At 37.9% G+C, this 22,561-nt stretch overlaps 1 protein-coding gene across 5 annotated transcripts in view; it reads left to right on the top strand.

Annotated features, from left to right (window-relative positions):
* The window catches only part of AKAP7 (A-kinase anchoring protein 7), a 152,748-nt gene that overhangs the window by 69,529 nt on the left and 60,658 nt on the right, over positions 1-22,561 (top strand). For 3 of the 5 annotated variants that reach the window (XM_055087499.1, XM_055087500.1, XM_055087501.1), the window contains exons 7-8: positions 5,936-5,965; positions 11,884-12,031. In XM_055087499.1, coding sequence (XP_054943474.1) covers positions 5,936-5,965; positions 11,884-12,031 — 178 coding nt within the window. The remainder of the gene's footprint in view (positions 1-5,935; positions 5,966-11,883; positions 12,032-22,561) is intronic. The other 2 variants (XM_024122715.3, XM_028494446.2) reach the window with 1 other exon arrangement.

Genomic DNA, 22,561 nt, shown 5'->3' with positions numbered 1-22,561 from the left:
CCATGGCTCACGGGCCCAGCCGCTCCGCGGCATGTGGGATCTTCCCGGACCGGGGCACGAACCCGTGTCCCCTGCATCGGCAGGCGGATTCTCAACCACTGCGCCACCAGGGAAGCCCTAGTGTGACTCTTAAGGGCTTACAGTAACAAAGGTTTAGTTTTTGCCTCTGGACACGGGTCATCTGTGGCTCTGGTCTGTGTTGTCTTTATTCAGGGTTTTGGCCGAGCAGCTTCCGTTTCGGACTTTGGCAGAAGGAAAAGAGATGGTGATTTCACAAGCTGAAAGCTTCTGCTAAGAAGTGACACATGTCATTCCTGTTCACATCTTATTGGCCAAAGTAGGTCATGTGGTCCCTTCTGAGTTCAACAGAGCAGCAGGTGTAACCGTGTGCAGAAAAGGACCCACCAGAAGGGCAGTGGATACTTTGAACAGTTATACATTCTACTTCAGCATCGTTTTCTAGATGTAGTTGATCAGCGTGGCCTTTTTTCATCCATTGTGTTGTAGCACTGGTGTTTGGCAGCACATGGTTTAGGAAATGCTGATCGTGATAACTCAGGCTTAAATGTTACTTTTGCTTCAAACATACAGATTCTGTGGACGTTTTTATTTATTTTCTAGCACTTGTATCCACAGGCAAAATTCTGATTTAAGTGTAATTTAAGAAACAGTTTTAGAGCCGGCTTTAAAAGATGCAATAATGAAGTATTCAGGGTAATTAGAATTGCATGGGTTTGCCTTAACCGTATTCAAATATAAATGTTCTCTCTGTCTCAACTATTACCATTAGTGATGGGAAAATTTTTTTCTCAACAAGTCTTTTTTTTAAAAATATTTATTTATTTATATTTCTTTTTGGCTGTGTTGGGTCTTTGTTTCTGTGCAAGGGCTTTCTCCAGTTGCGGCAAGCGGGGGCCACTCTTCATCACGGTGCACAGGCCTCTCACTGTCGCGGCCTCTCCTGTTGCAGAGCACAGGCTCCAGACGCGCAGGCTCAGTAGTTGTGGCTCACGGGCTTAGTTGCTCCGTGGCATGTGGGATCTTCCCAGACCAGGGCTTGAACCCGTGTCCCCTGCATTGGCAGGCAGATTCTTAACCACTGCGCCACCAGGGAAGCCCCTCAACAAGTCATTTTTAGACATTTTGAGATCTCTCTAGATTTCATTTTTCTAGTCAAGGACAGAATGGAGCATAATGATCTTGTACGAAACTGGCAAGCCCCCTGGTGGGTTGATTATGGTTAAAGGCAAAGTGGAACATATGATCAAGAAAATGTAAACTTTATTTCAAAATGGTGTTGCTGTAAAATTAGCTTGTTTAATAGGTAACAGCTAATTTCCAACCCACGTGAATAGTCACATAGAAGCAAACCAGCTAAAATTATTTGAATGGCAATGAGATTTTCTCTACCACTGCAGAGTGCCCAAGCTCACTGGCCAGTCACCTCTTGTTAACTATAATTAACTGCAAAATAAAAGAAGGTAAAGCTGTATTTTTCTTGCAAGCCCCATTTCGATTTGAGGGTAAGGTAAGGTTGCAGTCCAAAACTATAACTAGTTTACGTTGGAATTATATTTCCATTCCTAAGTATGAGCTGATTTATTTTGACAATTCATTCGAATCTTATTCTCCCAAGGAGAGGTACCTTAAAAGTAGAATAATTTTAAATTGCTCAGTTCTTCTAATTGATTACTCCTGTAAATTAAAGGAAAAAATGTTATTGGTCTCTTTGCCAGGGCAAAACTTCACATTAACTGTAGTTAAGACCTAACAAATCTAGCTCATATTGCCTGAGGGATTAGCCACCCTTAACTAGAGGAACTCCAGCTTGGTTCCTGCAGTAAGTGTTCTTTCTGTATAACCTACCTGATAGCAACATTTTTAATTGTTAGTAAACGTTGTGATACCATTTTGGAGACCCATCTTTAAGGCCTTCTCAGTACAACTGTGTCTTTACACTGCCCTCAAGCTGATGGCCAGAGTGTGAAAGTACTTTTCTCCCTTCCTTGGCTACGGCCTTCCCCACAGCTGAATTTGACTACAACAATTTGTTACATAACATTATTTAGACCAGAACATTTCTTTCAGAGTGATTTCACATTTGTCTTCAGCACTACTGTGGGATCTTTTTTTTTTTTTCCTAATTAATTGATTTATTTATTTTTGGCCACGTTGGGTCTTCGTTGCTGTGCGTGGGCTTTCTCTAGTTGCGGTGAGCGGAGGCTACTCTTAGTTGCGGTGCGCGGGCTTCTCATTGCGGTGGCCTCTCCCATTGCGGAGCACGGGCTCCAGGTGTGCAGGCTTCAGTAGTTGTGGCTCATGGGCTCAGCAGTTGTGGCTCGCAGGCTCTAGAGCGCAGGCTCAGTAGTTGTGGCGCACAGGCCTAGTTGCTCCGTGGCGTGCGGGATCTTCCCGGACAGGGGCTTGAACCTGTGTCCCCTGCATTGGCAGGCAGATTCCCAACCACTGTACCACCAGGGAAGCCCACTACTGTGGGATCTTAATCAGCCATTACCTGGGAGAATGTTCTGTGACTTTCTCTAGTGACCCTGCACCTTTAGCAGCATCCTCTTCCTATTCATACCCATTCTGTTTTTCATGACTTGGTCCCTTTGGATTCCATCTTGCCCCTCACCCTCCCTGACCTATCCCGATAATCAGAGAATGGTAAACAGAGGACTTTGTGCTCTTGAACTTCCAGTGCAAATATTTCTAGAACTTAATTCAAAGGAATCAAGTGGGGGCAGTGATCACCTGGGAATTAGCTGAATTGATAGGGAAATCATGTCAAACATACCTCCCAACAGATTTGTAACTTTCTATCACACGTATCCCTACTGGCATGTGCCTAAATTGTACAAAGTAGGGATGAGGTAGACGTGCAGGGGATGGTGTCAGGTTTGGCTGGTCTAGCTTTCCTGGGTGATGAATGTACTGGGTAGAGCAGAAGAGCAAATGGAATATGCCAGTGTATACGATCTTTGGCATACTATCATCCTAAGATTCCTTGCTTCTTGTTAACTCTTCTATTTTTATTTTTATTTATTTTTTGCCTGCTAAACCTGCTGCTAATTTTATTAGTCTGGAAGTGCTTCTGAAATTTTGAAGAGATTCTTAATTTTTAAAATCTCTAAAAATTACTGGCTGGTGTGTTATCTTTTTTTTTTTTTTACTGTACTTTTTGGGAATCAGTATGTAATTGAATATTCGTATATTATGCTGACTATGAGTCCGGTAGAAAAACTATGTAATCCTTTAAATTTTGTATTTCAAGAGTACACCAAAGGGTGATTTCACAATTAAATGTTAGATTAAGTTTGAAATGTGGTCAAAAGAAAGATTCCAATTGCATGTTATATATAAAATTATTTTTCATAGCAATCTGTGTCACATTGAAAAAGAAAATCTATGATTACATTTCTTGCTCTACCTGGAGAGAAATACTCATTTTGAAATTGGTTTAAGGGCTACACGTGATTCCCAGGATATATGTTTAATGACTGTCCTATATCCAATTATTGTGGGTTTTTTTTCCCCTATATCTCCTTTTATCTAATATGATATCCAGGGAACGTTTCCAACCAAGTAAGTGAAAAGGCTTGTATTGGTGAGCACCTTTCTTGTTGCCCCATTTCCTACCCTATAGCACACTCAGTGTGAGTCATTATTTCTTTCCCATTCCTTAGCTTAGTTCTTGTTGGGATGCCTTCCTGTTAGGAAGGGGCTTTGTCCTGAGTGGTGTGCAGGGAATATGCCCAGGCAATTGAAAGAGGATGAGTTAGGGGAAGTAAGATGTTCTCTGAGAATGAAGGGAGGGAGGAAGGAAGAATGTTGATGGAGGGGAGTCAAGGAAATTGATTAATTCATAAGAAAGTGGGAAAAGAAGAAAGTACTAGATGCATAGGAGCTGAATGAGCTACAAAAACGCTCTAGGTGTTTCTTGCTTAACATTAAGTGCTGTACTTAGTGATGTCTATGGATGCATTTAAAATATTTTGTCAGTGTACAGTCCCTGATATACTTTCTAGGTATTCAACTCTCATTTAGGTTGAATCTGAGGCTATAGTTTGGTCTGAAATTCTGTCTGTGGACAATCCAACCAGTTTACATGAATGGTTCCATGCTTCTGACCTCTAGGCTATAAAAGCAGAACGGATTCAACCACAGTATAAGTATGTTGTGGTATATAGGCCAGTGTTATAGGCCGAGTTAAAATTGTTCCTTAGGATTTTTCTCTGAACTTATTTCTGAATGTGCTTCTGCAGAACGCTTCACTGTCCTCTTTCATTGTTGAGATCCTCAGAATTTTTTTGCATCAGTGGCTTGCTGACATCACTTAATGTGGAGAGAACTATTGATTAGAAGGGAAAGCTGTTGCAATGAAGGAGGAAAACAGATTAAGTTAGGTGTATAGCTCGTATTTGGGGAGAGATTTGGTGAGGTGGGGGATATTTTATGTTTTATCTTTAGTTGATAGAAATAAATGGTTAAGTGGGTGAATTCAGGAGAACATGTCCTTATTTGCTCCAAGAAGCAAAATATTAAGAAAATAGATGTGATGGGGAGGAGCAAGCTGTAGTTTGTTTACACTAGAGTGACCACAGGCTGCGCTGAGCCAAGAACTCAGCTGGAGTTTGATCAAGGGGAGTTGAGGGTCCAGCTGAGATTGGGCTATCAAGGAAGCATTCTTGGATGCCTGAGTTATGAGGCTCTTTGTTTCACTGGAATGAGAAAAGCCACACACAAATATCATAAACAGTTATATGGCCAGACAGCATCTGATTTCTTACGCTATACTTGGAGAAAGCTTGAGGAGGAATTGCGGTTTGCTAAGTAGACAAAGAATGAGCTTATATGGGAACAGTCTGTGTTGTAAATAAAGGTTTTGAAACATCTCTGTGCTTGTTGCGTTGAATCTGCGGCCTTGAGAACTTTCTGGTTGCCATCAACATGTGCTCTCCCAGTTAACATGTCGTTAGTCGGTATAAATGAGCTACATGTTTGTGGACCAAATTCATGTTTCTTCCTCTGTTCTTTTTGAGGCCATGGAAGGAAACTCCAGGTCCAGGAAACAATACAGCATATTCTCTTGGTGCTTTTTGTGAAGTGGCTTCTGCTACTGGGAGTTGTCTTATCACCCGCCCTCTCTGACAGCTTTCCTTGTCACTTGATAACCTCAAGAAGCATCCAGCTCTTCTCAGAGTTAGGACAGGGAGAAGGAGGTGTCAACAATAGGTTAAAAATATAGCTCTAGCAGCTTTGTTTCTACTTATTATTTGCTGAAAGGTGCAATATTGTAAATGTTAGATAGGGTAAAGCGTTTCTACTTTTTCTTTCTCTAATGCCTCAAGATTAAACAAAACAGTAGTGCTAAAAGCAAGTATATAAATAGAGGGATTAAGAGGATGACCTCTTTCAAAAGCCTTATGGGGCTTTTCAAAAGCCTCATAAAATGAGATGCATAGATGCTCCAGCGTAAGTAAAATGAAGAATTGAGAAATACTGGATACTCAAACAGTTGGTTTAAAAAACGCAGATAATCTCTGCCAGTATTTTAGTTGATTATTTGCATATTTGCAGTATAAGAAGTTCTTTTTATAGGCTGGATTATTTGGGTAATTTTTACTATATGGAAGTAGCATCTATGACTTCTTTCTCATCTCCCTTTATGAAATTCATTTACTGTAGACATATAATTATCACTTTATTTATTAATACTAATGCACATATTAAATGCAGGTATTTTAGATGCTAGAGATTCTCAAAGTAATTTTCACATTGGTTTTAGAAATATGATAGTATATATGATTATATCTTAAGAATGATTAAAATTCTTAGAATTTTAGTATTTTAAATAGTGAAAGAGCTTGAATATTATCATTCTGTTCTTTTCAATTTATCTGTGTTCTCCACTTATCCTGAATCTGAATCCAAGCTCTACTTCTTACTAGCTATGTGTCCTTCGGTAAGTGACCTGATTTCTCTGTGACTGTTTCCTTGTCTGGGGATAATAATGTTACTAATCTTATAGGGTTATTGCAATTATTAAACAAGTTAATAAGTTCTTAGAGCAGTGCTTGTACATAGTAAATACTATGTAAGTATTTTCTATTATTGTTAAACTGATGGTACAAAGCATCATTTTTTTCAGATTGGTACAAAACAATGAGCAAAGTACAACTGTTTTTTCTGTTTTCCATAACTTGTTACTTTTTCATCTCTGAAGTTACTGACAGGCACGAGGGAGGGTGTCAGGGCCCCAGGCAGGTAGGAAATGGGCATTGCTGGACAGAGGGTCGAGGCAGAGCCCAGGCGCACAGGCTGGCTGAGAGCTGTAGGAGGAGATGGGAAGGCTTCAAGGCAGTTCTCACTCGGGGGTGCTGGGCACTGGCTCTCAAACCACCATGCTGTTCTAGAGAACATTAGCTGTGTGGTAAAGACTCCTCGTCTCTTTCCATCCCTGTCAAGAACAGGCTTGGGTGGAATTGAGCCTGAATAGGAAGTGTCTCCATTTTCCCCACTGAGAGGGGTGAGGGAGGACTGCAGCCAACAAGGAGGTCATCAAGTGTCTGTATCAGGAGAAAGATGGAAATAAAACAGTACAAGTAAGAGTGAAAAATGTAGTTTTGCTGAGAGATGGAGTCATTAAGAATCGTAAAGTAAGATTTGCTTCAGGGAAGCCCCTTGTCAATATATAATCTTTTTATAACTTTGAATCACCAGTATGTAACTTTTCACTAGGATGACTATTCATCATTAAAAATAATTTTAGTTTTTTAACCAATATCGTTTCACTAAAGATACGTAACTTTTTTCCACTTACGAAAATGAGTGTAAAAGATTACCATTCCTCTTTAATCAGCTGATGCCCAAAATGACAGGCCAATTTGGTTTGGCTCTTAATTTGCATCCTGAATTTTGGTTTCATGCCATTTTCACAGGAAACATACATTTCTTTCATAGCTGTTGGGTGACAGGAATAAACTACTGGAAAACAGCAGAGCTCCAGGAATATCAAGTTTAACCTCAGAAGGACACAATTTTTTTGTTTGATATGCAGGCTGTTTATTTTTTCATCATGGAAGTTGCGATTATTATAATAAGATAACAAGTAACAATATGAAATTATCTTCTATTACAAAAGAAGTTAACCTTCTTAACAAAACTGGCATTCCATTGTTTTTCTTTTTTTTTTTTTTTTTTTTTTTTTTGCGGCATGCGGGCCTTCCTCTTTTGTGGCCTCTCCCGTTGCGGGGCACAGGCTCCGGACGCGCAGGCTCAGCGGCCATGGCTCACGGGCCCAAGCCGCTCCGCGGCATGTGCGATCTTCCCGGACCGGGGCACGAGCCCGTGTCCCCTGCATCGGCAGGCGGGCGCGCAACCACTGCGCCACCAGGGAAGCCCTCCATTGTTTTTCTGATCTCAATAACTTTGTTGTAGAAACTAAAGATGAATAATAAGTATTTTATCTTTCAGAACCTTAACTGAATGATTTTCACACATTAATGTGAATTTTCATATTTTGTGGCTCTGTGTCCTTCCTATATTGAAAATAGAGTTGGATGCATAGTAATATAAGACTGAGCCCTCTTTGGTGCCTATTAAATTATACACATCATTTAACTAAATATAAATGATATGGTGAGTGCTTCCCGAGTAAATAATTTCCATAACTTACCAGATGCAGGCATCAGGTGATTCTAAAACTACACATCACACTCTCAATGGCATTTTTCCTGTATTGGCTCTTTGCGTGCCAAGTTACAATCAAGAATGAAGTTCCTCAGGGTTTCATGGTCCATTGTATCAGAAGTTATCAAGTGGCTTTGAACAGCACTGATAATTCTCCCTAAACATTACTTGAAACTAGGCCAAAGGGAAGTAAAACTTCAGTCATTTCTGATGATTAATTAGGATAGTCTTGAAAAGTTTTCCTCTTTGATGTTTCTTGCCACTAATTTATGGTTTCAAAGTGTGATGTTCTGTCTTTAACTTTCTATTTTCTCCTTCAATGTTATGATGCATAATTGATATGTCAGTTATATTGGGTACAGTTATCAATATGAAGCCTTAAAAAAATATACCATTTCTGTTAGGTCCAAGGCAAACGTAATTTTCAAACATAGTACTAGACAATCACAAGGCATATTCAGAATTCCAGAAATGCAACACCCTTAGCGTGGTTGTGTTGAAGATACCCTACATATTGCTGGAAATAATCCCAACTCTCTCAGCCTTTACAGGTCAAATTTTCCTGGCTTTAACCATTTTTCTGTGGTTTTTCTTTGCGCTTTCCTAACATATTATACCTCCATCTTTCTTTAAATGGCAAGGTATCTTGTAAAGGGTCTGGGCTGTGAAAAAGGGACGCAAAGAAAAATTTGTGGTCCAAAACCTGAAAACCAGCCTTTTAAGCTTTAAAATAAAACCTTGCCAGGTTGATGTCTCTGGGACTAGTTTGACAACCCAGTGGATCCATTCAGAAAATAGGAACCTGCCTAGTCTTACTCTAAAGATATGCAATTTTCATGTACTTGTTTATTTTCTTTGAATGATAGTCGTTTCTTTATTATGAAGGAAGAACACCACCTGCTGCAGCTGGATGGTGAGACTAATTCACATAGATTTTACTAGAAAAGAAATATATTGCCATGGGACAAAAGAGCCTAAAAAAAATCCTGCAAAATATATTGTCAAACAAAAAATTCCCCAGAGAACAAAGATCATGCTAATATTATATATCAGACAAAGCAGATTCTTATAGAATCTTAAAGATCTTCTAGATCTTTATTATTGAAGATGTTTTATGATCAGGGCATATAACTTCAGTGCCTTCTAAGGCCTCATGCCTCTTTGAACCACAGCTGTCTCTATAAATTATGAGTTAAAGAATTAATTCCATTTCACTCTTTGGTAAAAAAAAAAATAACTCCTTAAGATTCATGTTGGAAGTCATGTATGGAGAATTTTTGCAAAATAGTTGGTGCTTACTTTTTGCTAAAATTAAATTTATTAGCCTAACAGATTAGAGTAGCTCTTATGTTTCCCTTATTTCTTATTTTTTAAACAATGACATCTTACAAAACTGAAATGGAGATTATAGTGGCTAGACAGTGCTGGCAAAGGTATCTTGAAAACTGAAGGTCCTGATTTTTCTGCTGACTTATCACTGATCTTCTGTCTGGTCAAAGGGAATAACACCCTTACTCCACCCCATCCCCACCCAGTAAACACACACAAATGAAAAAGCATTTGAAAGAGAAATAAGAATGGTCAGTTTCCATTTACTCGGAACCTTTTCCCCCTGAAATCTTACCTATTATTTTCACTAATGGTAATTATATATATCAATATATTATAGCATTTACCATATTTCACTGTTTTAAGCACTTCTATAAATTTACTCATTTAGTGCATGTAACACAGTTAGGTAGTATTGTTAATCTCATTTTACAGATGAGGAAACTGAGGTCACATGGCTGAAAAGCGGCTGAGCCAGGACTTGAACTCATGCACTGAGTGGCCCTCAGTATTAGGCTCTGCTGTCTCTCAAGGCATTCAACTCACCAAATCAAAAGAAATCCATTCAGTTTCATTCTTGTTGAACTCTGAATGAACAGCATTTGATATTGTCAACTATCCTCTTCTTGAAACTTTATCCTCCTTTGCATTTGTGACAATTATTTTTCAAGCACTGCTCCATGGCAAGAACTGTTCTAGGCCTTGGGGATATTTCAGAGAATAACAGTCAGATGAAAATCCTTGTGTGGAACTCACATTCTAATGGAGAGAGACAGCTAATGACAGACAATGAAAATAAACATAAATTACAGAATATGTTAGAAGATGGTAAGTGCTATGGAAAAATATACATAAGTATGTATAAAGGGAGAAGGATAGAGAGGATTTGGGAGTACCTCCTGGGTGGGGGGAGTACAAATTAAATGGCATGGTTAAGTGAAGCCCTGTTAAGAAAGTAATATTTGAGCAAGGAATTAAAGGAGATGGGGATGGGCAATGAGGAGGATATCTGGGGGAAGAGCATTCCAGGAAGAGGGAACAGGCAGCACAGGGGCTGTGAGGTGGATATGCCTGGCATGTTCACGGAAGAGCAAGGAGGTCAGGGAGGCTGGAGAGGGTCAAAGGGGACAGTGGCGGGCATGAGGCCCAGGAAGTAGGGGGAGGGCAGAACAGGAGCCTGCAGGCTGCTCTGGCAATTTTGCTCCTCCTTTGAGAGAAAGGGAGACCTTTTGGAGAATTTTGACCAGAGGATGACCTGATCTGGATGTATGTTTTTATAAAATCACTCTGGCTTTAGAAGAGGCAACGGTGGGAAAACAGGAGGCTGTTGGGATAATCCAGGTGAAAGACAAAAGCAGAGGTGGCTCAGACAAAGGTAGCAGGGGAGTGGTGAGAATTGGGTGTGTTTTGAAGGTAGAGCCAACAGGATAGCGTTGAGGGAAAGAGGAGAATCAAGGATGACCCCAAGGTTCCCAGTCTGATCAACTCGAACTGAGGTGGGAAAGAAAGTCTGTGAGTGAAGGGGTTAGGAAAGATGGGGAGCTCAGTTCGGACATAGAACAAAAACATGTATCAACAAAACATGTTAAATATAATATTAAAAGTTAAGATCAACCTAAATGTTCAACAATGAAGAATTGAATGAATAAATTATATCTCCATACAATGGAGTACTATGGAGATGTAAAAATATTTTGCACATCAATATATTATTTATTGATATGACATATTAACTGAAAAAAAAAGCTGGTTGTCAGTTAGTTCTCATGGTATAACTCATGTTGTGCATAGAAAAATAAAATACATAGTAAAATTTTAGTAGTAATAGTTTGGGGTGACTTAATATTTTTGTTTTTATATCTCTTTAAAATTTTTTTGTAACTTTTGTGAGTAAAAAGGGAAAGTATATTCTAATTGCACTTGAGTAAGATTTATATAAATACAATTTGATAATAATACATATGCATAAAAAGGATACTTGAAGGATATGCGCCACAGGGTTAATGTATTTTATATAAATAACAGGGTCATGAGTGATTTTTCGTTTCTTTTTTTCTAGATTCTTTATATTTTCTAAGTTTTAACAAATAACAGGTATTTCCAGGGCAATGTACAAATATATATAAATTTAAAGAAAAAGTTTGCGCACGGTCAGCCGGTAAACTTGCCCTGTAAAGTACTGTATCTTCATCTTGTGGACTGTGTTTTTGGACTATGAGATGGGTATAAGACCATGTATAGTAAGGGGAGGGGAAGACATTCTTTCCCATGTTTGGGGGAACTACCAAGTTACCAAGGGCATCCCACTGTAATTTTTCAACAACCAGCCCTATTCCTGCTGTGAAAGTACACTGAGAATCAGGAGGGGCAGGTAAAGAAAAACTTGGAAGATCCATTGACCGCTCTACTCTAATTCAAATAACCTTTGTCTTTCAGATGATTTTTACATAAGTTTAAAAATTGTATCCATTTATTAAAACATTTTACACACTGTAAAATGTTAAGATCCATATCACTAAAAAATTCACCCATTGCTCCATTGTTGTTGGAGATGATTACTCTTCCCATGGTATATCAAATTTCAACTTGATATACTTTATTATTTCTGAAGCTTAAAGTATATGAAGATTTGAATGCTTCCACGTTCAAACTCAACACTCTAATGATTTTTTTTTAAAAAAATACAACTCATTCTAGGCAGAGAGACTTTAAAAACAACTTTACAACAATTTTGTGGTATCCATTTTAAGATGCCAGTAGGCAGTCAAAATGTAATATCAGGTTCTAAGAAAGTGGTATAGATGTGAACTGGTTGCCTAGGTGAAATGATTGATCGACGTGATTTTGTTTTGTTATTTCAAGGGAGTGAAAAAAATAGACCCCAAATTCTATGAAAAATTTATCAGTCACAGATTTGGAGAAGAAATGGTACATCGCATAGATCTTTGCTCCATGCTGAAGAAAAAGCAAAGTAATGGTTATTATCACTGTGAGTCTTCAATTGTGATTGGTGAGTGCCATTTAAAAATTACTTATTATCTTTGATTTTGATTTCTTTAGCATCATTTTGTTTTGGCAAATGTGTATGTTTTTCTCAATGACATATTTTCCTAAATATTACGTTTTGACAATAATACATTAAAAATTTTGTGGAACATATTTAGTATTCATGTTTATCAATCAAGATTTTAGTACCTATAGTTTTTATACTTTTGTGCTTTAAACACAATCATCGTGAAGTCTTCAAATGTTGATTCATAATTCATTTCAGTTTAATTTTATTTCGTGAATATGAAGAAAGCATTTTCTCCAGTGAAGGCCTATGTGACCACAGCATTCTGTACCAGGCATTTTTGTGTTCACTGCTTCTAATTAGGAAGAGAATGTGCCAGGCCAGAAAGTTTCACTCTGGGAAGGAAAAGCATAGGTGGCCTGCAAAGATTGAAAACTTGTCCTTTAATTTCTTCCCTAAGAAAAACATGTTTTAAGGGGAAACAAAGATTCATACATAAATGCTCTGTCATCATATCAGGGAGATGGCATGTGATGAGACAGGTTCATACACAATTATGTTTCCGAGTGCAAAGTGTGTACACCAAATGAAGAATCTGAAAAACCAGAACAGGGGTATTTCTCATTGTTTGCAATGTGAATGTCTTTTAAAGGAGCCTGATCTGTTGTGATTAAAATATACAATTTCAAACTGGGCAGTCTTCTTATAAAATTGTGAACTTCAAGACAACCTGATTTGTATACTTTTGAAGTAACATGAAAATACTCAGAGAAGATAAATACCAGTATCTAAATATTTCAAGGTCTTCAACCAAGGCAATTTCTCTCCACATCAGCTTGAAGAAAACCTATGGAAATATACATCCTGAAAGAATCTTTATACTGAAGTTTAAAGTATTTTAAAAATGTTCAAGAGACACAATTTTGCTTCTAAATTCTCACTAGAGATCTTCAGAGAAGTCATTATTTTACCTTCCAAAGATCTTAGCTATCTTAAACAGAAGATAATTAATATGTCATTTGAATTTTATGTTCTGAAACATTTCAAGTGTACTTTAAGGAAGATTTTTGTGTTTTCAGAATCTCTTTAAGAGAGCTGCCTTCCATCAGAGTTTTGATGAAGACCAAACTGCTGTTTAGGTTCATTGTAAAAGGCAAATTTAAATGCTTCTTGCATAATACAGATTTTGGCTAGCTTTCCATATCTTCTCTGTAATTACTTTAGACCAACCTTGAAGGAGAACTCAGTGCTTCATTGCCTTTCCCACTCCCATTTTTTTTAAAAAAGAACAGTATGTAGATTTTACTGAAGGTATTGTGGGGCTGCATTATATAGCTCACAGCATGGATCTCCTATATTGCCATTAGACAGCTCTGTTCAGGTCAGCCCAGATTACTGTGTTCCACTCACTGAGTTTTCTTTTATTGCTCTTTACCAGCTTGGTTTCTAAAATTCCCCTTATTATAGGCAATTTCTCTAGATTTTTCTCTCAGTCTTCTTTATCTCTCACCCTTTTCTAATTCAGAGCAATTTAGCTTCTTTCAAACTTCACCAATCTTATATCCCCATATCAGTCATTTCATATTATTTAAAAAATGGTTTTTGCCTATTTACACATAATCTATATTCTCCGGCCTTTATGAACATTAAAGTAATATCTGCATCTAAAATGATAATAATCATTTAATAATTAGCCAATTTTAATACACACTAGAGTCTTGTATTTGCTATGGATAATTACTGATTTTCTTGATCTTACCTGAGTTTTGCTACAGAGAATACTGGGCAGGATTCAGGACTCTTTCTTTGTGAGTTTCATTTCTTGTTCAGATTTTTTTTGTGTATTATCTTTTAAAAAAAAATTTTTATTGGAGTATAGTTGATTTGCAATGTTGTGCTAGTTTCAGTTGTACAGCAAAGTGAATCAGTTATACATTACATATATCCACTCTTTTTTAGATAGTTTTCCCATGTAGGCCATTGCAGAGTACTGAATAGAGTTCCCTGTGCTATACAGCAGGTTCTTATTAGTTATCTATTTTATATATAGTAATGTGTATATGTCAATCCCAATCTCCCAATTTATCCCACCCCTCCCTTTCCCCCTGGTAACCATAAGTTTGTTTTCTATATCTGTAACTCTATTTCTGTTTGTAGATAAGTTCATTTGTACCCTTTTTTTAGATTCCACATATAAATGATATCATATGATATTTGTCTTTCTCTGTCTGACTTACTTCACTAAGTATGACAAACTCTAGGTCTATCCATGTAGCTGCAAATGACATTATTTTGTCCTTTTTTATGGCTGAGTAATATTCCATTGTATATATGTACCACATCTTCTTTATCCATTCCTCTGTTGATGGACATTTAGGTTGCTTCCATGTCCTGGCTATTGTAAATAGTGCTGCAATGAACATTGGGGTGCATGTATCCTTTTGAATTATGGTTTTCTCCAGATATATGTCTAGGAGTGGGATTGCTGGATCATATGGTAGCTCTATTTTTAAGGAACCTCCATACTGTTCTCCAAAGTGGCTGTACCAGTTTACATTCCCACCAACAGTGCATGAGCATTCCCTTTCTTCACACCCTCTCCAGAATTTACTATTTGTAGATTTTTTATTGATGGCCATTCTGACCGGTGTGAGGTGATACCTCATTATAGTTTTGATTTGCATTTCTCTAATAATTAGTGATGTTGAGCATCTTTCCACGTGCTTTTTAGCTATCTGTATGCCTTCTTTGGAGAAATGTCTATTTAGATCTTCCTCCCTCTTGTTCGGATTTAATTGGCTTCCATTGGTATGGCTTCTCTTTAATTTGATACTAACTCAAATTTAATGTCTGTTTCCTGAACTTTGAATCAGTATTGTGTTGTATGCATTAAAGAGTGAGACAGATTTCAGATCTTAAGATATTTTGTATTCAGAATTCTAGAGTAGAAGTTAGGCTTCAGGGACTCTGGGAACCTTCTGAAATTGTTTATAAAACTTTGTATGTAGGTACATATGTGGATTTTTCTGGGGAGAGAATTTATTAGATTTACATATTTCCTATCTCTTAATTTGTTAATGGTGCATTCTTGGAGAGCACTGGATTCCAAATCACTGATTTTCTTTTCAGCTGTCTCAATTATATCATTTAGGACATTAAAAAGAAAACAAAAAAACAAACTAATGACTGTATGCTTCATTTCCAAGATTTCCAGTTGATTCTTTTTCATCCTTTCCTGTTCTGATCTTTGCTTTATGGATGCTATTCCTTCATTTATTTCTTTGATGATGTCAATATAATTAATTTTGAAAATTCATGTTTTGAAAATCTGGTTCCTTGGGTGTGAATTCTACTATTTGTTGGGTCTTTTGTGGCACTTGATTTCCTCTGGTGCTTTTAAAGTTTTTTTTGAGAGCTCATTTAATTGTGCATGTTTCCCCCTCATAACCCCACGTGTGATTTTGCAGATGTCTCAGTCCTGGTCTCACAGGGTACACTACTTTGTGTTAGGTTAGGAACTGGCAACAGCAACCATCTTTGTCCATAAGGAGTTGGAGTGCATTCTTCTTGTGTCTCTTACCAACTTGTGTGGTTTTCTTAAGAGTAAAGATAATTAGCCCTTTGCCATATTGACTTCAAATATTTTTCCAGGTTTTATTTTGCATTTAGTTTTGGTCACAAGATATTTTTCATATTAAATGTTTTTAATTTTTGTAAAACTATAGATAAAAAATTCTGTGATTTCTTTAATTATTATGACTAGAGTCATCTCCAAACCAAAGATTTGATACATTTTCGTTTATATTTTCTTCTGATTTTTTTGTTATTATTTTTGCATTTGAGCTTTTCATCTATCTGGTGTGATCATTAATTAAGTAGTCAGACCTAGAGGATTAACATAGAAATCCAGTTACTAAAAGTGGTTGTGAAATAGAGATTTAGTTTTAGGAAATTTTTTTAGAATGTTTTTTTTACACCCTACCAACCTTACTTTGTGTTCCAAAGATCACAAATTAGCAGCCTTTCATGTTGTACTCAACTAACACAGGGTTTTTAAATTTGTTTTTATAATTTTAATTACTTGCCAATCTGGGGGTGATTTTATGTAAAAAATCTGGGTTTCTGATGCCTTTGAACAATCCAGAAATGTGGCTACACGTGCTCTACGTTCTTGCTTGCAGTGATTTCCTGGGTGGGGTAGTAGGCACACCTTGAAAGTAGCTGCCTTTCATCATCCCCTGACTCTTGTTCTTCTACAATTTGCCTAACTCACTTGCACTACTTGGTTGGTTCCTGAAGACATCTGAGTTTGGATCCCCTGGCAGCTGCTGCTATTCCCTGGGTCTACTTTTCATTTGCATGCTGGGCATTTTCCTCTCCAGCTTCTGCCATCATGCTTCTTTATATGGAGTGTTAGGGGAGTTTGGTAGGATATGGAGGCAACAGTCACATGTTCAGATGCAAGAGAAAGGTACTACATTTTAATTCTCTCATAATAAGAAATGTGGTTGATATTATGCTTACCTAATATTGAGGTATAACTTCTTACAAACCTAACTGCATTAATCAGCTAAAATTCAAAAAAAAAAAAAAAAAGTGAAAAACCAGTTCTTCCTGGTGAATCCAGGAATGAACTATAGCTCAGATATCCTAGGGTGGTGAAAGCTGTTCTCAGTGAGCTACTTACTGGAGTTGGGTGAATTAATTTTTCTCTTGCAGCTCTGTCCCATTTATATTTCCTTAGGGAAGGTAATTGACTAAATGACACCCTTTGTAAGATTGATGAGCAGTTTAGTGCTTGCAAAGGCTAGTTTACTTTCAGCTGTCAGATACCTCTTAGAGGAGGCAGTGGGGAATTTGGAAAGGTCTAGAAGATACACACACACACACATATATATATATATATATATATATATATATATATTTTGCAGGCCAATGTACTTCTTTATAGCTTCTGCAAGCAGAGGTACAAACATGATTTTCTGAGAACCTCAGCTGTTTTTTGGTTTAATAATAATTATTCACCATTAATTTAATGAATGTTATTGAAAGTGTACAATGTGTGCACTTCTCTTGGGTATAATGAGGTACAGAGAAGTATAAGACATAGTCCTTAAGAGTGATATAGCGTCACTGGGGAGCTAAGACTACATCTGAGAAATGGAGAGGGAGGAGGAGTAGAGAAATAGGGCTTCATCCCTAACAATAATGGGCTTTGATAGGACACAGTGGAAGAAGCTTATAACTTTAGCTTCTAGGAAAGTGGGGATGGGGAGCGGCAGAGTTTGGATAAATAGGATGAGGTGGATAGTAGAGAAAGGACACTGTCCAGGAGCAATAGGTACAGTTTACAGGGGGAGAGAAGCAATAGATTGGGAGGCAGGGTGGGGGTAATATTAGTGATAATATTAAGTGATAGGAATAATAGTAATATTAGAGATAGGAGGCACTGTGACTGAGTCTACAGTCTAGTTAGCTGAGGAAGCTACAGAGAGGAGGTTTGTGTGTTTGAGGAGTTGGTGAGGGAGGTGGGAAAGAAGATAGGCACAGTTGAATATACTAAGTCAGTGAGTAAGTGATAAAGGAAACTGAGTAGATAGATGTGAGATAAAAAGAGGGTGAAGTTTAATACTCAATAATGACTTAGGATTGGATCCTAAAGATAAGACCTTCAATTAGTTCTATACTGTAGAGCAGAGGCAGTGAGAGGGTTAGGGTTGGGCCGACCATTAGCTGAAATAGAAACAAACAGGCCTATGCAGATATGGTGATAGAAGAGGAGAGGGGTCATAGTCAGTAGCGTCATCAGAGCTGTAGTCAGCAGTCTGTAGCCAATGTCAAATAGGTCAGACCAACAAGACACCAGACTCAGACTTTATGGGCTGAAATAACTATGGAGAATTCCAAGTGAGTTGAGTCAATGACTTTATTCTATCCAGGTGTCCCTGCTTTTTTAGAATCACGCTTAGACCTGGACAGCTTAGACCAGTCCTGTCAGTCTTAAAAGCCTTGTCATGGTCCATCCAGTGATTCCTGGTGGTCCTGTGTAGGTGGTCGTTCAGCCAAAAGGAAGGTACTTTTTGGGGTTACTTCTAAGGAGACCCTGAGATTTGACTTTGGTGTTCTAACCTTCAGTGCTTCTTTACCATTAGGGGTCAGGGCAGAGCTCCAAAAGCTCTGGATCTTGCCCAGTTTGGTATGTAAGCATGGGGGTCTTCTCTATGGAAGATAATGATGTCAATGTAATTGACCCATTGGTTGATAGGGTAGGAAGGGGTGGAGGGAAAAGGAAGTCAACAGTTTTCCTTGGGTGAAGGGCGTAGCTAGGACAAATATCTTTCAGCTTTCTAGAATCCATAAATCTGAGCCTTTGTCATATCAGTGATAACTAATAAATTTCTAAAATGTTTAATTTGAAAATGTTTATGTTGCTAAAATATCATACACTCACTTAAAGGTTTACTTAGTAGGTAGGGGTATTGGCATTAGATATGTGCTTAAATGTCTGTTTTTTCTCACGTGAATCATTTACTTTTTTTTTTTTTACATCTTTATTGGAGTATAATTGCTTTACAATGTTGTTAGTATCTGCTGTATAACAAAGTGAATCAGCTATACATATACATTTATCCCCATGTCTCCTCCCTCTTGCGTCTCCCTCCTTCCCACCCTCCCTATCCCACCCCTCTAGGTGGTCACAAAGCCCCGAGCTGATCTCCCTGTGCTAACCTTCAGTGCTTCTTTACCATTAGGGGTCAGGGCAGAGCTCCAAAAGCTCTGGATCTTGCCCAGTTTGGTATGTAAGCATGGGGGTCTTCTCTATGGAAGATAATGATGTCAATGTAATTGACCCATTGGTTGATAGGGTAGGAAGGGGTGGAGGGAAAAGGAAGTCAACAGTTTTCCTTGGGTGAAGGGCGTAGCTAGGACAAATATCTTTCAGCTTTCTAGAATCCATAAATCTGAGCCTTTGTCATATCAGTGATAACTAATAAATTTCTAAAATGTTTAATTTGAAAATGTTTATGTTGCTAAAATATCATACACTCACTTAAAGGTTTACTTAGTAGGTAGGGGTATTGGCATTAGATATGTGCTTAAATGTCTGTTTTTTCTCACGTGAATCATTTACTTTTTTTTTTTTTACATCTTTATTGGAGTATAATTGCTTTACAATGTTGTTAGTATCTGCTGTATAACAAAGTGAATCAGCTATACATATACATTTATCCCCATGTCTCCTCCCTCTTGCGTCTCCCTCCTTCCCACCCTCCCTATCCCACCCCTCTAGGTGGTCACAAAGCCCCGAGCTGATCTCCCTGTGCTATGCAGCTGTTTCCCACTAGCTGTCTCTTTTACATTTAGTAGTGTATATATGTCACTGCTACTCTCTTACTTCGTCCCAGTTTCCCTTCCCCCGACCCTGTGTCCTCGAGTCCCTTCTCTACGTCTGCATCTTTATTCCTGTCCTGCCACTAGGTTCATCAGAACCATTTATTTTTAGATTCCATGTATATGCGTTAGCATACGGTATTTGTTTTTCTCTTTCTGACTTACTTCACTCTGTATGACCAGTAAAAATGTATCTGCTGTATAACAAAGTGAATCAGCTATACATATACATTTATCCCCATGTCTCCTCCCTCTTGCGTCTCCCTCCTTCCCACCCTCCCTATCCCACCCCTCTAGGTGGTCACAAAGCCCCGAGCTGATCTCCCTGTGCTATGCAGCTGTTTCCCACTAGCTGTCTCTTTTACATTTAGTAGTGTATATATGTCACTGCTACTCTCTTACTTCGTCCCAGTTTCCCTTCCCCCGACCCTGTGTCCTCGAGTCCCTTCTCTACGTCTGCATCTTTATTCCTGTCCTGCCACTAGGTTCATCAGAACCATTTATTTTTAGATTCCATGTATATGCGTTAGCATACGGTATTTGTTTTTCTCTTTCTGACTTACTTCACTCTGTATGACCAGTAAAAATGTGCTTCATTGTGCTTATCTTATGAATGATTTAATAGTCTAGGGCTACACTTTTTTGGGGCTTTAAACTCTTATGGCTTTAGTCACTATTTCTCAAAGTTTGGTCCATGGATCCCTGGCAGTCCCTGAGATACTTTTAGGGTCTGTGAGGGCAAAACTATTTTTATAATAATACTAAGATATTATTTGCTTTTTCCTCTGGGTTAACATTTGCACTGATGATGCAAAAGCAGTGGTGGGTAAAACTGTGGGTTACCAGTGTGAATCAAGGCAGTTGCAAAAAAAAAAAAAAAAAAAAAAAAAAAAGCCAATTTCACCTAAGAATGGTCTTGCTGAGTAGTAAGAATTATTAATTGTATTTAATCTCAGCCTTTGAGAATGTGTCTTTTTAATATTTGTGTAACAAAAATGGGAGGTGCTCATAAAGCACCTCTGCATATTGAAGTGGGAGATTAACTCAGGGAAGAGCACTGTGTGGGTGTTTAAGTTGCGAGCTAAAATAGCCACTTTCCTTCATGGAACATCATTTTTTCTTGAAAATTGACCCATGGACATTTTTCATTTTCACACTTGGGTGTTTGGCAGACATCTTCTTGAAAATAAATAAACCTGTCACATCAAGGACAACTGACATGATTTACTGCTAATGATAAAATTCAAGCTTTCAGGCAATAATAAGAATTTTAGAAAACTGTAATCTATTACCATGAGTTGACAGATTCCTAAACTTAAAGACTTTCCCCCACTTTAAAAAAAATTTTTATTTTATTTATTTATTTTTGGCTGCGTTGGGTCTTTGTTGCTGTGCACGGGCTTTCTCTAGTTGCGGCAAGCAGTTACTCTTCATTGCGGTGCATGGGCTTCTCATTGCGGTGGCTTCTTTTGTTGAGCACGGGCTCTAGGCACATGGACTTCAGTAGTTGTGGCACGTGGGCTCAGTAGTTGTGGCTCGCGGGCTCTAGAGCGCAGGCTCAGTAGTTGTGGCACATGGGCTTAGTTGCTCCGTGGCATGTGGGATCTTCCCGGACCAGGGCTCAAACCTGTGTCCCCTGCATTGGCAGGCGGATTCTTAACCACTGCGCCACGAGGGAACCCCCCCCCCACTTTTTTTTAATGGAAAATTTTATACCCAAACATAGAGAACACAGAGTAGAATAAGGAACTCCATTTTTCTAGTTTATCTATCACGCTGTCTTTACTTTATTGAGGTATAACTTATCCACGAAACTTGTACCTGTTTGAAGTGTATAACTTGATGAGTTTTTAACATATGTATGCACTTGTGAAACCATTATCATCATCAAGATACTGAAAATTTCCTTCACCCCCAAACATTTACTTGCTCCCCTTGGTAATCCATAAAGACTTACCTAAGGAGATGGTGTGATATTAATGAATTTTTTGATGTTATGTAATGAAATATGTCAAAATATGGAGAATCTGTGTAACTCAGTGAATCAATATTTTTAAAATGACTGATGTGTGGTGTTACAAAGACATGCATGGATAAAAGACCCATTAAAAGGTCAGTATAGACCACAAGATTTGACTGTAAAGAGTATGAAAAGTTCATTGTTACGCTTTTAAGATTCCACATTGCAACTAAACTTTAAGAAACTACAACTTGTCAAGTTTTGATGTAATATCAAAGAAGAATATCCACAGTTATCTGAAAAGGCTATTATTCTCTTCCTTCTTCTAAATATACTTCTTTGTGAGGCTGGATTTTTCTTATACTTCAAATGAAACAACATATTGCAACAGATTGAATGCAGAATCAGATTTGAGGATAAAACTGTCTGATTAAGCCAGACATTAAAGAAAATTACGAGAATGAAAAATAATGCCATTCATTTCACTAGAAAAATTTTTAATTAAAAAATTACAGGTATTTTCACAAAACATTTATTACAACATATAGTGGATTTATTATTGATATTTTGAAAGGAATGAATAAATTTTAAAAATTCTGTTTTAATTTCTAATGTAGTAAATATTGACAACATAGTCCAAATAAACAAAAGCTCTTGGTAGGGAGAGATTGTAGATAAGTTTTAAGAGTGTTAAGGGGTCCTGAGGCGAAAACATTTAAGAACTCCTGATTTAGTTCATGTGTTCAAGAAAACTGTGAAAAAATTTAATCCTTAGACAACATTCCAAACTTAATTTTGATCAATATTTCCTACTCTTTCTTTGAACCAATTAATTTTGATGGCTACTCAGTTATCTCTCTATAAAATATAAACTAGGTTGATTCCTCTCTCCTTAATTTTTTTGTTCATCCCTTTTAAGTTTCCATTTAAGCATTCTGTGGTAAAAATGTGACAAGTAGAAAAATACCCAAGACTGACAATAGCATATCTATATGAAACGATGCATTAAAAAAATCATTATTGGGCTTCCCTGGTGGCGCAGTGGTTGAGAATCCGCCTGCCGATGCAGGGGACACGGGTTTGTGCCCCGGTCCGGGAAGATCCCACATGCCGCGGAGCGGCTGGGCCCGTGAGCCATGGCCACTGGGCCTGCGCTTCCGGGGCCTGCGCTCCGC

This window comes from Physeter macrocephalus, chromosome 10 (genome assembly GCF_002837175.3).
Source record: "Physeter macrocephalus isolate SW-GA chromosome 10, ASM283717v5, whole genome shotgun sequence".
Taxonomy (NCBI): Eukaryota; Metazoa; Chordata; class Mammalia; order Artiodactyla; family Physeteridae; genus Physeter; species Physeter macrocephalus.
The sequence above is the reverse complement of the archived record's forward strand: the minus strand, read 5'-3'. Positions and strand labels throughout refer to the sequence as shown.